The sequence below is a fragment of the Trachurus trachurus genome (assembly GCF_905171665.1).
Source record: "Trachurus trachurus genome assembly, chromosome: 7".
NCBI classification, from domain to species: Eukaryota; Metazoa; Chordata; class Actinopteri; order Carangiformes; family Carangidae; genus Trachurus; species Trachurus trachurus.
Window position 1 is genome coordinate 10844141 of NC_139901.1, and position 16164 is coordinate 10860304.

General features: G+C 40.9%; 1 protein-coding gene across 1 annotated transcript in view; it reads right to left on the reverse strand.

Moving 5' to 3' along the window:
* LOC310989184 (MICOS complex subunit mic25a-like) overlaps window positions 1-16164 on the reverse strand; it is a 97588-nt gene that overhangs the window by 37991 nt on the left and 43433 nt on the right. Inside the window, exon 6 of the mRNA XM_083976152.1 lies at window positions 6778-6848. Within this exon, the coding sequence (XP_083832278.1) occupies window positions 6778-6848 (71 nt within the window). The remainder of the gene's footprint in view (window positions 1-6777; window positions 6849-16164) is intronic.

The following is a 16164-nucleotide window of genomic DNA, read 5'->3' on the forward strand; positions in this document are numbered from 1 at the left end:
AGAACATGTATCAGATCATTTAGGATGTGTGTGTTAACACAGTAAATATATTCTCATATACCTGACAGCTATAAATCAACCCTGGCTATGGATCCATCTGAAGGAGCTATAGGACTATAGCCACTTGATAATGTTAATAACACACTTGATTTAACACATTTCCATTAAAATCGGACAGATTTCTTTAAAGAGCCACTTTTACGTTCAGCAGTGTGTGAGCTACACATTTGAAAATGTAACTGGGTGTAAATTCAGTGAACAACAACAACACACCATGTTTCTGGTTGGATTTTCTCTTACAGCAGAGCAACAGTTGCCAAGTCGTCTGCTTTTTTAACTTGGACTGACTCTGACTCTGGACTTGTCTTGTCAATGTTCCCAGCCTTATCTCTGAGTGATCTCTGTAGGCTGGTATCGCCTGACACAGGCTGGCCGGATCTGACAAAGGCTGGCTATTAAGGCTAGTTCAGCTACTACTGTAACAGACAGCTGGCCTTGTTAAAATGCCTTGGATAGTGACCTGAGCGGTTTGACGTGGATATCTGCCTTGTCTGTCTCCATCTTTCTCTCGTTCGATTACTTTCAGCTCTGAAGAGGAGCTCGTCTCCCTCACACTGACATACAAAGTGTATCTACACTAAAAAAAGAGAGCTTCTCGTCTCTTTCACTTTTATTGGTTTTATTTTGACAGCTTGCTGAAATCTGTAGAGCCAGAAAATTCAAAATGCCTTCGCTAAGTGGTGAACACTTAGGTGTAGCAATCACTGCTACATTGTCGGCCAGTTCAAGGACAAGTTTCTGCCACAGACCACTGCTGAGAGGCCTCCTCTGTTTTTTTGTGGTCGTCAGCCGATGGAGGGTGCACAGGTCATGCGGCTGAGGAGCTGTGCTAAACTACTGCAGAAAACCTCAAAGCTATTGACCGACTCTTACCTCAAGATTCTATCTCAGTTAGAGTTTCACAGCGGATAGTTTCTCCCAGGTACAGTAAATAATCACCACCTGCCACTGGTGCTTTAGGGTCCATATGTACACAATCAATGGGAGACCTAGGGGTGTAGATTTTTAGGTTATCTCAGGTGCTCTGATGAAGATTACATCTGTTTGCTCAATCAAGTCTTGCTGATGCAAGCCTGAAGTCATATTTCCAGTCATTTGGTAACCTGGCAGAAGCTGTAGGCATTAATGATCCCTGTGAGGTGGAAGGACTAAAGCTGTACTTCAGTGTTGATCAAGATGGATGATAGGAGTGGGTGTGAGAGGGAGCGTAGGATGGAGGGGTGGTGGATTGGGGGACGGGGTCAACTAGAAGTATTAGTTTCATTTAATAACCATTCTTTGGTTCACTTGAGGGAACTTTGCTCTGTACTTTTTTATTTCTTACGTATGTATCTGTATTGATGTGTCTTCCTCTTGCATGAATAGTGCAGGGCAACATGTTGATTTGTGTTTTTCTGCTTCCCTGAACAAGTTGAGAACAAATGTTTTAAGTCTGTGTCCTGGGGAAACTGGGAAACTACTGAGTTGGTACTGCTGGGGATGAATAGTAGGGATGCTACTGAACTATGTTCCATCCTGTTAACAAAACAAAATTACAAAGAAAGACGAGGCAGGAAAAATTCATATCTTTTTGTGAGGTAGAATAGCTAACACGCAAAACATCTCACAAAACCTTTTCACTCTTTCAGTATATACATGTACATACATGTCTACTAGTGTCATGTGTTATAGCCTATATAAAGTCATCATAGACATGTTTGACTCTGATAAGTTAACAAAAAGAAAAGGGGTGCAAAATATATTACTGAGCCCCAAAAAATAAACCTCTGTTAAAGAATCACTGAATAACTTCTACAGCTCTGGTGAGCAGTGATCTCGACGCATTCAGTATATTTGTATTGGAAAATGTGAAGGTTTGAGCAAAGAAAACAATGCAAACAGAGACAGAGTGAGAGAAATACAGAACTGGAAGGACACTGAGAAAGCACAGACCTCCACCAAGGCTAATGTCAAGCAAAACTCCATAGAGGAATAATTCAAATTTATAGTGAATGATCTGCCTCAAAATGTAATGGCTTCTTCCCTGACTCACGCAGCATCCCTTCACTAAAATGAAGCTTTTTCGCAAATTCATGCAGGACAGGACACGGAAGTCGTAAGCCCCAGCTGTAGTCAGCTGACAGCCAGCCCATTAGTCTCCATCCAATCACATTCATTCTCCCACAATGGGTGGTCTACAGTATTTAAATCTAGGCTGTCACACTGATCTCCCCTTCAACACTTCTGCATTGACCAAACTGCTGCTGTCAAAGCTTGCCTCCACCACCCCAGCCTCCACCTTCTCAGTGTCTCAGAGTCCAAATGGCTCCAATGTCTTCTCAGTGCCTCGATTCCACTCTGGGGGGTTATTTATTGTGCTCTCTGGAGTGACATAGCATAGCGCTTGTCAAATCCAGGGGGCCCTCAGCATCAAGTCTAACTGTACACCATTTGTTGCAATAAATGGTTTTAATCAACAACGAGAATGAATGAAGCAAATCAGTTCAGTACTTTTTGCATAATCCCGCAGACAATACAAGGTAGCAAACAAACAAACGGACAAAACATAACCTCCTTGGCCAGGGTAACAAAAGTAAAGTCAATCATACTGTTCCATTATGCTCCACCAAGTTTGACATTTCAGAGAGCTACAGGTTACTTTCTCTCTCTTTTCATTCTCTGTCTCTCTCTTATACGCAAAAGCGACAATGACACACTGGCCCTGTGCTCCCTGGGTCCCTCAAACCACGGAGTGCTGGCAGCCGAAGCCGCCTTTCTTGCTTCAAGGATTAAACTGCGGATTAACACATCTCTCTCTCACTCACACACACACACACACACACACACACACACACACACACACACACAGGCACGTATACACACATTATTATACAAAACACAGAATGACACGGATAGCAGCGCCAACGGGGTTTAGGAGTCACCCAACTCATATTTTATAGTAGCTTTGTTCTACAGCGCTGCACTGAAAGAAACTTCACTCAGTTTAGTCAGTTTACAGCATAAAGACAGAGCAGGCCTGAAGTTTCCTACGGGGGACTCTGAAGCTCTGGCATCAGAAAATGTTAGAACATCGCACTGCGTTTGGTTTTCAAATACATGAATGATTCAATAATAACTCAAAGACTGATTCAAGATCACACATTCTGTATCCATTTTAACTTGTTTCGAGACAAACAAAGATTTAAACATCAGTACTAAATTAAAATACACACATCTGCTGTACTACTGTACTGTACTGACAACTTAGTCAAATTTACTGACTAAATATATCTTGTAAAAGTGCAATTTTAAAGTTCAGAAAATGAATATACTTTCATGTTTATTTACATATTCTACTTTTTGATATGCCATGTTCTTTACATCTTGGAACCATGACTTATACCTGTTTTTTTTGTCTATTCATAAATAAATCACACAGTATCACAAGTTTATTTTGTTAATGACTGTTCATAACTGTTTTTTTTTATTCCTTTTTAACTTAAGTTTGCTGCTCTACTTGCCTCTTAATTGCCCCTTGGGGACAAATAAAGTTCTTGAATTGAATTGAATTGAATTGTATTGTTATGTTTGTTATGTAACCATTTAACCATAATCCTTAACCATGTGTTTTAACCCTAACTCTAAGGAGGCACTTATCTGAAACCAAAATCTTTTGTTAGAGCTAACAGCGTAGCTTTCGCAACGTTAACTGCATTGTTCTAACTGTAACCATGAAAACAAAAGCTCTGAGGCACCTACTGCAAGAGCACTGCGAATCAATGCCGCATTTTTGTTCCCAGTACACTTGCATCCAAGGTTGGTGACATAAGGCATAGATGGCTGTTTAAATTGAAGGACTGATGGAGCAGACAACAAGGCTGAGGAGGTGTGTGGAGCCGCTAATACAACTATGTGAGGACACGATGTTCAGATACAACAAAAAGACATAAGGAAAGAAAAGAAATTCAAGGACAGAAATTCACACCGACTAACAGAATGTTCTGTGATAACTTAAAGCAAACTCTGAGCAGCTGATATCAAGTATGAACTAGCCTCACAGGCATTGAAGACATTTACAGTGTAGGTTCCCCTACATTTTCATGACCAAAAAATGACTTATCATCTTACATGATGATTTCATCTAAAGGGCCGGACCATACTCACTTATCTTGGAAGATACATGCACACCAAAAATAGGGCAAAACACAAATTATATCACTTGTTGAGCAGCAGACACTGATCAGACATGTCATGGTACGAAAAGCACAGGTGTTGCAATCATTAACAATGGGTGCGTTCTACTGAGGTGAAGCGTGACACTGAAGTAAACAGATCCAAATCAAATACCCTCTGTTTGTTGTGTATATTTTGATACCACATACACAGACATTCTCTTTCCCTCACACCTGAATCCACTCATTAAAGTAACACTACTGAATTCCCCGGAGGTTAGGGTTAGACTAGATTACAGAATGAATGAGAGCCTAATCCACTCTCTAAAGCCTGTAAAAGCAGCATATAATAGACCATAAAGGTAGTGCCATACAGGAAGCTTGGATCGTTTTATCTTCCCTGATAAAACACTCATGGATTTAGAACACCTTCCTCCCCCCCTCCACACAGACACACACACACACCATCCCAATGAGCAGAGGATTAGAGGTATTACTGTACTGTATTCCCAAGGGGTTAAGATCACCTGGTCTTCAGCATCTGCTCAGATTGGATCAAAAACATGTTGGCGTTGTTTAAAACCTGACTGTAATGGGGGTCTCTTATTCCTAAGCTGACGATAGCAGCAGACAGTCACTTCAAATTATCACGGAGAGGGTGTATCCCCTGCCATGCTTACACACAACGGGCAGTTGGAGTATGCAGGGGCAAGCCCACAGCTACTCGTTATCGACAGGCTTAAGACCGAAGTGCAGGGCTTTGGTGCGAGAGGCAAGTCGGCAGGTAATCCTCTGTTCTGTCCAAAAGCAGAACCTTTTTGTTCTTGGCTGATTTTAGAGTCATCCAGGTGGAATTGACCATGCACGTGTTTCAAACTCTGAATATTAAGTACAATTCCCCATCGCAGGAGTCTGGGCTTCTTAAATCGAGCAGTCGATTCATGCATTCATGATTAAGGAGAGAAGAGGTGTTGGTAATTGTCCTCTTCAGTCGCTCAACTTATCTAACACCTAGATACTAAAACAAGCAGAGTTTAAAATGTCTTTAATGTCTTCAGAGTAATTATTCACACCTATGGTCGCCTGTGCTGCTTTTTATTCCGATGCTTTTCTGCTCTCAACAGTTGTGAAGAGTGCCTCCGCGAGTTACCATAGACTTTCTGTCAGGCCATTCTCCTCTGACCCCTCTCGTCAACAATGTATTTTTGTCCACAGAGCTGCTACTCACTGTTCTCGTGTTTTTTTTTTGTTTGTTTTCCACACCACTCTCCTCTGAGACTGTTGTGTGTGGAAATCCCAGGAGATCAGCAGTTTTCAGAAATACTCAATTCAGCCCCATCTGGCTCTAACAACCACGCCACGGTCACATCTGAGTTAATGAGATCACTTTTTTCGCCACTATCCTGATATTTGATGTGAACATCAGATGAAGTTCCAGACCTGTATCTGCTGGGTTGTTATGAACAGCACTACACTCCCACATGATTAGCTGATTGGATAATCACACGAATAAAGCAGGTGTATAGGTGTCCCTGGTGAAGTGTTCGGTTGAGTGTAGTCATTTAATCCATTGTTAACGTTAGAATACTGAATAGAGAAGCTTTAAATAGATTGCAGGCATGTCGTAGTGAGAGGACACCAGCACAGACATTGGAAGATCCTAACTGGCCTGGGAACATCCCGCAGCGGGAAAGGATGGATGTGGCTTGGTAGGAGAAGATCTTGTCTACCTTGCCGATCCTGATGCTGCTGTTAAATGCACCCAAAATATTTTTAGTTCATTTCATAGAAAAAGCCTGTGCATAGAAAATTGTAAATTGTTATGGACCTTTAATGCTCCCTAATGCATTTAGCAAAATTGGAGGTTTAACTATAACCTATATGTTGCATTCTGACTTGATCCTTTCTTGACTTATTTGCCTTTATTTGTGGAAAGTTGGGGTTCTACAAAATTTCAATTTGAAAGTGAAATGAGTCGAAACTCATGGCAACATAAGAAAAACACAGATAAACGTGACTTACAAATTGTTGGCTACTGTCTGAAACCTGCCTACAGGGATAAGGACGCACCGCGGCACATACATAAACGAGCATACTTGAGTCTTTCTGCTAGCTGTACCGACTCTTGTCTTTTGAAAGCCCCCGTACTTTTCAACAGCCAAGTCAAGGCTTGGTCTCTAATGTGAATTACAGCTGTGTGTTTTACAGGCTGCAGTGGCAATTTAGCTACCTTTTCCCTGGCTGTGGCTCATTACAAGTCCACAGTGAGAAGCAAAGATGGGGGAAATAGGGTATTGTTAAATTCGACTTAATTAAAGCAGCCAATTAAAACACTTATCACATTAGTCAGGTTTGCTCGAGAGAATGTGTGCGTTTATCTGGTTAAAAAATGAGGAAAAGAGCAGATCGCTATCTATGGCTGCTTATTATTCTGTTGTGTGTACGCCCGTGTCATGTGTGAGTTGGTGAGTGCGTGCCAGAAGCTCCAGGGAATAATATCTCCTTACTTTTGGAACTGCAAATTGGTTTGTGGACGCGCGTGTGTGTGTGTGTGTGTGTCTCTCACCTCACGTTTGCTTCAGTCATGGAGGCAGCTTGATGGAACTGTTCCTTGCTGTGTTCGTATCTTTCCATATTCTAGACATGCAGGAGGACAACACAGGAAGACAAAGAGGAATCATTAGCTGAAATCTTTTTTTTGTTATTTTTATTTTTATTTTAGTTTGTAACATGTGCATTATTGTGTCTCCTTTTTTTTGTATAGTTAGTGAGTTCGATTATAAGCGGACAAAGGCGTTTGGAGAATTTGTTGTTTTGTATAATCACAACCAGATTTCCAGCAGCTGCACATTTTTGTCCAGTTTTGTGTCCATAAATACAACAACACCTGAGATGCAGCAATTGTTACAAATATGTCATTGTCTGACAATTGCAGTTGCTATGTGTTGTGTGTCCTGGTTACCTGTTAATTAAAAAAAAAAAGAAAAGAAAAAAGCCAGTCAGGCTTCGACAAATATCTATATGAAAGCTGTTATCACAGTTGAAATAATTTTTATTGAGAAATGTATTGATATTTTGGAGCACTGTGATACACTTTTGGAATAATAATGAGACCAAGCGTGATATCTGGGGAGAGCTTTCACAAAAAAAAAAAAAAAAAAAACTTAGAGTACTAGTAAAACTATAACTTTAACATGAATTAAACAAAATAGATATAACATGTTAATTAGTGAGCTCCAGGGCTACTGTTTCCCCTGTCTCTGGTCTTTATGCTAAGCTATGCTAATGAGATGCTGGCAGAAGCTTCATAGTTTATGGCAGAGGAGAGGAATCGATCTTCTGATCTAAGTCTGGGCAAGAAAATCAACAGGCACTCTTCCCAAAATATATTTAACCATCCCTTTAAAGAACTGACATTTAATTCAGATTTTTAATAACTTTATACTGCACTGTGAACTTACTTACCACTAAATTCAACTCAGTTCCACCCCGTCTGTTCGTGTTTCTACATATGATCAATTAATCTCTTTACTGCATTTCTTCATCTTTGTCTTTAACTCATTTGTAGCAGCTTCCTTTTCTACCTTGTCTTTCTTTTCCATTTTTTTTTTTTTTGTTGTTGTTTTTTTCACTTTTTCCCAATTCAGTAGCATTGTGGTGGAAGTTACAGAGTTGTACTTTCATTCTAAAAAAGTTATTTTTGTTTTTTGTTTTCTTGCATTTCCACTCTCTTTTCGCTGAACTAAAGCTCAGCAATAATGAGTTCCATTACTCATACATTTTTTAAGAAATCCTGATTTCTGACTTTGCAGCCTGCCCGGTGAGCACCCACCCAAAGCAAGCAGGCAGTGGTATTATGATAAAACAAGCAGCTAATCCCCAACAACTGCAGCCTCTCCTATACTGATCCTCCTAGATTAGGCCTTCCAGCACCCAGTATCCCCCCCCAAATATTTAACCAGCATACTGTCCAGCTGGGGAGGGAGGAGAAAAAGCTTGAAGGGAGGTAGGAGAAGAATAAAAAAAAAAGGAGAGGCAGCAGACGGCAGACGGCAGGAAGGTAAGAGAGAATGGAATACAGAGAGGGGGAGGCAGAGGGGGGAGGGGGAGATTTGTGAACTGGGTAAAATCATTTGCCCTGACTACTTTGGTAGAAAAGGTACAAAGGCAGTGGTGTTTGGTTTATTGTGGCAGGTGATGGTCCTCTCTGGACTACGCATAGCAAGTGTCTGGTCACAGTGACACACCAGTAGTTAGTTATCTTGCTAAGTGACCATCTAACACACATAGTTTTAGTATTTCATGGCACAACCAATCTAATGAAAAGGTAATGGCTGCCAGCATGAATTCATTCAAACCAATGAGTCAGGCCGATCAGTCCTAATATGTAAGTACGAATGATGATGGCTGCAGGGATTTAATGAACTGAAGGCGAAATGTTTCATTCTGTATAAAGCAGCTATAGACAACAGACTGTCAAAGTCACTTATTACAATTTACAGATCAATCCAGGACGCGATGTGATGTCCAGGGAAACACTTCAAGACAGACATCTGAGTTTGACATGGAGGGATTAGACTCAGACACACCAGTTCTTGAATCCCACCCCAACATACAGTATGATAGGCATTTTTCAGAGCATAGAATCAGTGAGAGCGGCAAACAAATTAGTTAGAGTCCACCTTGTCATGTCTACAAAACTGTGTAGGCCCAATAACACATGCATAGCTGTTTTTACACCGTGTAGTTGTACACCGAGTCTTAAGTGAATTCATAAACAAACAGTGAATGAGGGGAGATGTTTCTTGGTGAGAACATATCCTGTAATTTCATGGTGGTTGGAAACATTTTACTCCTGTAACAGGACTACATTACTAGCAGCAGTGTGCTATTTGTTCTGTTTTGTTTTCTGGATATGAGCATGTTATATAATTTTTGCCTCGCAGTCCAGGATCAGTTCCAGTATGTACATTTAAAAGTATGGAAAAATGAAATTAAAATCAACCTCGCTATACCTTATTCATAGAGACAAATTATTAATACTGTAAGTGTGGCAGCATTGGTTGCCGTGGTGACAGTAGTGAATTAAGGGCAGTTTGCAGGACTTCTGATCCAGCTGTCTGTATTACTTTTCACACTGGCACTGAACTGAAACCAAACCCGTCTTCCTTCTGTTCAACATATTTCTACACCCTTCCTTTTCAAAAAACTTTTTCACATCTTTACATTGTTTGTGATAACCAAAACATAGCATATTTATAAATATTGATTTTCCATTATCAAATAAGGATTATGCCTCTTTGTTTCAAAAAAGACATGGAATTTTCACATTGTTATTAAACTTCTGCTGAGAATAAATTCAAACCTAATGGCAAAATATTGGTAGCTATACTCCAAAAATGCTGTGGGGTCCAAAGGTCTGAGACCACTTCCCAATGAAATTGAATGGATCTTCCTTTCTTTTATCACCTTGTTCAAAATCACACTCTTTTGAAATAATCAAGCGGTTAATGGTATATGGTATATTATAACCTTTCCTTCTACTAATAGGTCCTGTTCCTCTGGTCCTACTATTTTTTCTTATTTTCCCATTCATGCTGCATTGATCTCATCAACCACACTAGTATCTTCCTCAAGGACAAAATTGACAACATTCAATACATATCAACTGATTGACAGAATCTGGTGCTGAAAAACCTGAATCATTCCTTCAGTGGCCTGGGCTTTGACTACAACTCTCAGGCCACCTACAACCTCTTTTCCAACCTGCTCATTACACTCCCCATGTCATAGACCCCTCTTTCCGAGTTTTCATTTACAGTATTAAGTTCCTACAGCTCTCTCTCCTCTTTAAATAGAAAAATTATTCCCAACACCAAGATCCTCTCTGTATTCCCTCATAATTTCCATCTGAATACACGATACAACGATAACAGCGGGGTGTGGTTAATAGAATGGATAATTGCCGGACCAGACTTAGGTATCAAAGTGATGGGGAAACTTTGTGCATAGCACAAACAAAAGAATAAAAATGATGTGAATGTCAATGATGGATTTTTTATTAAGACCGTTCTCAGAAATGTGCTAAACACAAACAGAAATGCACAAAACCAGGGGAAACCACACAGTGTGTGCAGTGTCAAAAAGCTTGTTAACTGTGAAAAGGTTGCAACAGCTATATTTTACTGTCCTCAGCCTTCAAGAGCCAAACAAATTTGTGCTTCCCTACTGAATATGATTGTAGTCAGTGCTCCCAGCTGTCAACAGATGTTGACCACTTCTACAACGATGGAAAACATTTTCCTAAATTTAGAGCTGGGAGACCAATTGGAACGTTCAAAGTTATTTGGTAGAGTGCAGGCAGCAAATGCTGCAGGAGTCCTATGGTTTCTGTCCTTGTTATTCTTCTCTCTCTGCTGAATGTGTTCTTACAGCTACAACCACAGAAGCAAAACTCACCTAAGTTGGAAGGTTGATTGCAAAGACAACCCACTGCTCAGGCACTGAAAAGGATACAAGTCAGTAACCTACAATATAGATGACGAATGACCACCTTTACGGTTTTGCAATTATCTTTAAAAAAACCCAAAAAAAAACAACTATTCAACTACTAAATAATAACGGCAGGCTCATCGTGTATCAAGTAATAAAAGTAAAGTAAACTAAAAAAAAAAAAAAAATCTTTTAAAAAATACTTGGGCAAGAGTCAAAATTCTTTAGTTAATTTAATCTATTTGATTCCTCTGCATCTTTTGTGTTTGGATAGGACAAATGTCGAGTCTTCAGTGATATTCGGTGATGCTACAACTATTTTTTTTTTGCTCTGTGTTGGATTCGAAGTTGTCAGACGTTTACGTGATGCACTTTAAACAGGTAGAGTGATGCTTGATATTTTTCTGGATTTTTCAGGTTTTGGGCTTTGTACCCCAGTTGTGCCCAAAGTAATTTAAAACAAAGTTATTTTACGAAGATACAGGACCTGATATCACAGGCCATATATGAGTAATGTAAATTGATGAGATTGTTCTGCCCCGACTGAAATTTTGTGCCATGACATAAGGCTGCAGCATAGATTTTTGTAGCCATCCCAAACATTGCTCTACAGGTGGGTGGCAAAACTAGCTTTGATACACACACATGCTGCTCCTTGATCCAACAGTAGGAAGAGCAGTACTTTAACCCACACACACTCCTACTTCATCTAACCTTTTGGTCTGACGGGACAGTGGCGACAGTAAGGACTTTTCTAAGGTGTCACACTTTTGGCCCTGCTCTGTCTGTGTGTGTATGTGTGTGTATATTATGAGCCTGAGCCTCAAGAAATATGTCATTGTGTCATATTATTTGTCATATATGCTTAAATGTACTGCTGTCAGCACTTATTCTTTTGTGTGAATATCTTACATTATTCTCCTGTACTGTTGTTTTCAGTGTTGAAGCCACTGAGGGGGTCACAAAGGTCACTAATGGAACACCTGACTGACTGACTGACTGACTGACTGACTGACTGACTGACTGACTGACTGACGACTCTGTTTATGTTCGCTCACATAGACAGCATGTTGATATCCACTTGTTCACTCTGGGGCATCAAATCCTAGTGGATTTGATCTGATTTTGATATAGAGAGCCTAAGCGGAAGCAGGAAGTAACGGTCACCATGGGACCTCAACTCTGAAAAACTCGCCATTCAAATGAACGGGACTGAAAATTTTATTTCGTGATCCGTTTGAATTGTGCCATGAGAAAAAAATATGTCCTCTACCTGTTTAAAACATCACGTTTCATCCCGAGAAATCAGCAGTTTGTTGTAAAGCTATTGTAGAATAAAATTCAGAAGAATCTGTAAGCAGAAAGACTACAAGTCGCGTAGGTGACGTCACACACCAAATGCCGCCCTTTCCCGTGTCAGTTGGTGACGTATTTTTTGTGGGACACAGATCTGTAGTCCGTAGAGCGTCTTCACACAAAATACATTCTTCTGTTGCCGTTTTACGATAAACGGCTGATTTCTCTTCATGAAACGTGACGTTTTAAACAGGTAGAGGACATGTTTTTTTCTCATGGCGCAATTCAATCGGATCACGAAATAAAATTTTCAGTCTCATTCATTTGAATGGCGAGTTTTTCAGAGTTGAGGTCCCATGGCGCTGTTACTTCCTGCTTCCGCTTAGGCTCTCTATTAGGGATGGCGGCGGCGGCGACCGTGGGCGGGGGCGGGAGCGGAAATAATGAATGTTATGGCAAAACAAACACTGCATATCTCTAAAATCAGGCAGGTTTCCAGGATGCCAAGTCGCCTACTCATTTTAATGTAACAATTGCCTATGAGAACCGGTGTCAAAAAGGGAAAAAAAAAAATCGATCACGGACTTTCATGATCGATTACCATGGCAACGAATGAAGCTTCGAAGCTTCGAATTTTTTGGGTCAGCCCTAAATATTTGTCAAGGTTTATTGGCAAAATCTGAATATACTACCAATGAATATAATCGCTAGCCTATAATATAAAATCTGTTTGGTTTTCATAGCCTTATAATTCTTCTTTTATATATACATATAGCAATGGTCTTGTTTAGAGAGTGTCACCGTCTTGCACTGCCATGTTTGTACCAGAGAGCACGTTTCAAGAGTTTCACGTTCATGAATAAACAATAGAATGATTTAATTGATAGTTTTCATGTGACGTCACGGCCCGTATGGAACGCCCCCCTGGCGGTCAAAACAATCCACTTCCCCGCTGTCCGCGGCTTAGGACAAGGCAGAAAAACACACACTGCTCCCTGCTGCTTCAAAAATACCGGTGTTATGGCCCAACTGGTGTCTGATTTAACTGGTTACCGTGCCGAACAACAGCTGTGCTGCACTTCCGTCCGCAGATTTGTCACAAATTCACAAATCAAGCCTCAGTTCACATGTTAGTGCAGCCAATATGCTTCTGTGAGTGAGCCTGGCTTATTCCTCCAATCTACGGACAATCAGCGCCACACTACTCTCACTCTGCACAACACTGCACACTATGACAAAGCCTGTCATGTTAAAGTTACGAACTAATGGAAAACACTCTGAAAATACGTTAAACAACATCGGCCTCACCGCGCCGGTTGGTTGCAAGCGGTGGAGGATGATGGATTCTCCACCAGGTAAATGTAAACATCGCCCAACTCGAGCTTCGGCAGGGAACTGGTCATTTTAAACAGCTCGTATACAGCAGCTGGTGTTGAATATGGGTCACAAGTGCCCAAAACTTCAAAGTTGTTTTTATATCTTTCTTTCTCGGCTCCTGGCAGATGATTTAAGTCATTACTCGGTTGTTTGTCCATAGAAAGTCCGTTGCGGGGCTATTTTGGAATGTTGCTTTTGACCGCCAGGTCCCTGGGAAGTGACGTGACTGAAAGCTATCAATTCATTAGATTCACATGACGTCACTGTGTTTCTGCGCCGCCATATTTGTGTCCGAATCAGGGCAATCTGGGCACAGATCACAGCATGTTACGTTACCAGAACAAGTGGAGTAGTAGGAGGAAATCAGCAAGATACCGAAAATTGACGTTATTTGAAAGATGCCAGGATTATATTGTGCTGTTGACTGTGATAGCAGTCGCCAAAAAAAACCCGGACTGCAGTTTTATTCCATCCCAAAAGACGTAAAGTTATAGGCGGAATAAATAGTTGACTGCAGGCATCTATCAGTGGCAGCGTGGGCTGTGACAAGTCTCACAAAAAGAGGGGGTTCACTTTTTTTTAACCTAACTTCTAACCTAACATGGATATATTGAATTCTGCATTTTGATTACTTTCTTATTAATTACTCACTGATTCTGCATTTAGGGTCTTTTATTTCTGTATAACAGACCGTTGCTAAGTAAAACGGGCCGTTGCTAGGGACGCCGCTCTGATCAGCGGAGCAGGGCAGAAGAACTATCAAGGATTTTTACCTTGTGTTTCATTTTTACCAGCTTCAGACTAATTGTGATGTTAGAAAAATGACTTGTAGCTTGTTAGAGGGAGAGTGGAGGCTCTCTGCCTCCCTCACCGCTGCTGGAAACCAAACCTGCGATCAGAGCGGACAGAGCGGACGGGCCAGCGCAGTGACACAGCTGTGACACAAACGTGTCCCGTAACCGTAGTCTCTTATGACAGACAGGACGACATAAATGCGCACATCGTAAGATTTACATGATAATTCATCAATCTACTGATTGATTATCAAAAGCTCGTTGAAAACAACTATACACGAGTCGACCGAGAGGAGGGTGAGGAGCAAACAGCGGAGAAGTGACCGGACTAAGGACTTTGATCAACATTACGTCTCAAATTAATTAATTAATTCATAAACTGTGTAATAAGTGGGATAATATGGAGTTTGTCTGTTGTTATAGAGATATAAACCCAGACAGGATGTAAGAAACCCTGTCATTTTGTCAAGAAACTGTCATTTCCATCCTGCGGTTTGCATGCTGTCATATGAGGAGACCTGTCAAATCGGACACAAATATGGCGGCGGTCCCTTCGACGTGACGTCACTGCAACCCATGAATAGAGAAATAATAGAATCGGAATGCAAGATATCACTGTTTTCCTAGTCTAGCCTGACGGAAGTGTGTTGCTGCGATTAGCCTCTGATTGGCCGGAACGAGCCACCCGGCGGAAGTCCTGCCTCCGTGTTGCAGCTTTCACAGTCTGCCCAGTAAAGGGAAACATCAACAAACAACAACAGGAACCGAACCATGGATCTATTATACTGTACATCTGTGTCATGAACTGAACAGAAGAAGAAATATCCGTCAGCGGTTGCCAACCGTCGTTACACTGCAGACCCAAATCCACTTTCCAACCGGCAATATTTTTCAAGCGCACCGTTGCTATGGCGCCGATCGCAACGATTGTGACTGGTTGAAAGAATTCCAAACGGCTGGAGCGTTTTTTGTTTTTTTGCTTTCCCCTCATTTTACACGCTGGACCTTTAAGAGGTTGTGTCGAATTAATTTTCATATTTCTCTGGCTCACACCACCTTTATCTACAGTAGAGACTCTGTATACTTAAATTAAATAAATGTAGCTGGTTGGATCTCATGAAATGTTTACTATTGTTGAGGAATGTACACAAGCACTTTTTTTCCGGCAAAAATAATGAGGTGACTGGAATGTTAGCCACAAGACTGCAATGTTTAGAAACATTAACTTATTATAAAACTCATATCTTCATCTCCAGATGGGTGCAGCCCCAGTGGAAATATTGCTAACAAGCTAAACTAATAAGCTGATTCGAAGCCCTCGCTGCAGCATATTGAGCAGATAGCTTTTCACAGGATGAAAGCGTTAAACTTTGACTTAGTCTACACAGGGCCCAGAGTGTAAGCATTTCCATAAGAAAGTGCAACACAGCAGAAAAGTGGAGTTTTTAATACAGTTTTCAGAAAAATCCTCAGGTTTTGATCAGAGGGCTCTGTCACACCTACACATACAGTATGTTGTCAATATGTATATGTTAATATGTACGTGTATGTGTGTGTGTGAGTGTGTGTGTGCATGCGTGTGTATGTGTATGCCATCTTAAATAAGCCCTCTGCCTCCCTGTTTGGCCAGGAATAAAGGTAATGCCATTGACATTATTTGAAATTGTGTGTGTTAATGTGTGTGTATGTGTTTGTGTGTGTGTGTGTGTGTGTTGATATTTCTGCTGCACTGCGTGGAGGCCACTGCTGACAGTGTGTCAAGCAACCTGTCAGACTTGGAGGAGGATTATTATCTCCTTCTGTACGCTCTAATTCCACCAGCTTCAAACTCTACTCTACTCTGACAGGAGTGTGTGTGAGAGGGTGAGAGAAAGGCAGCCATTAGGGAAAGAGAGAGAGGGAAAGAGAGGGAGAGACAAAAAAAATAAAAATAAAAGTCCAATTCTCTGCCTCATTTCAGATACCGTGCACACTATGCACTTACTTTTGTAGAG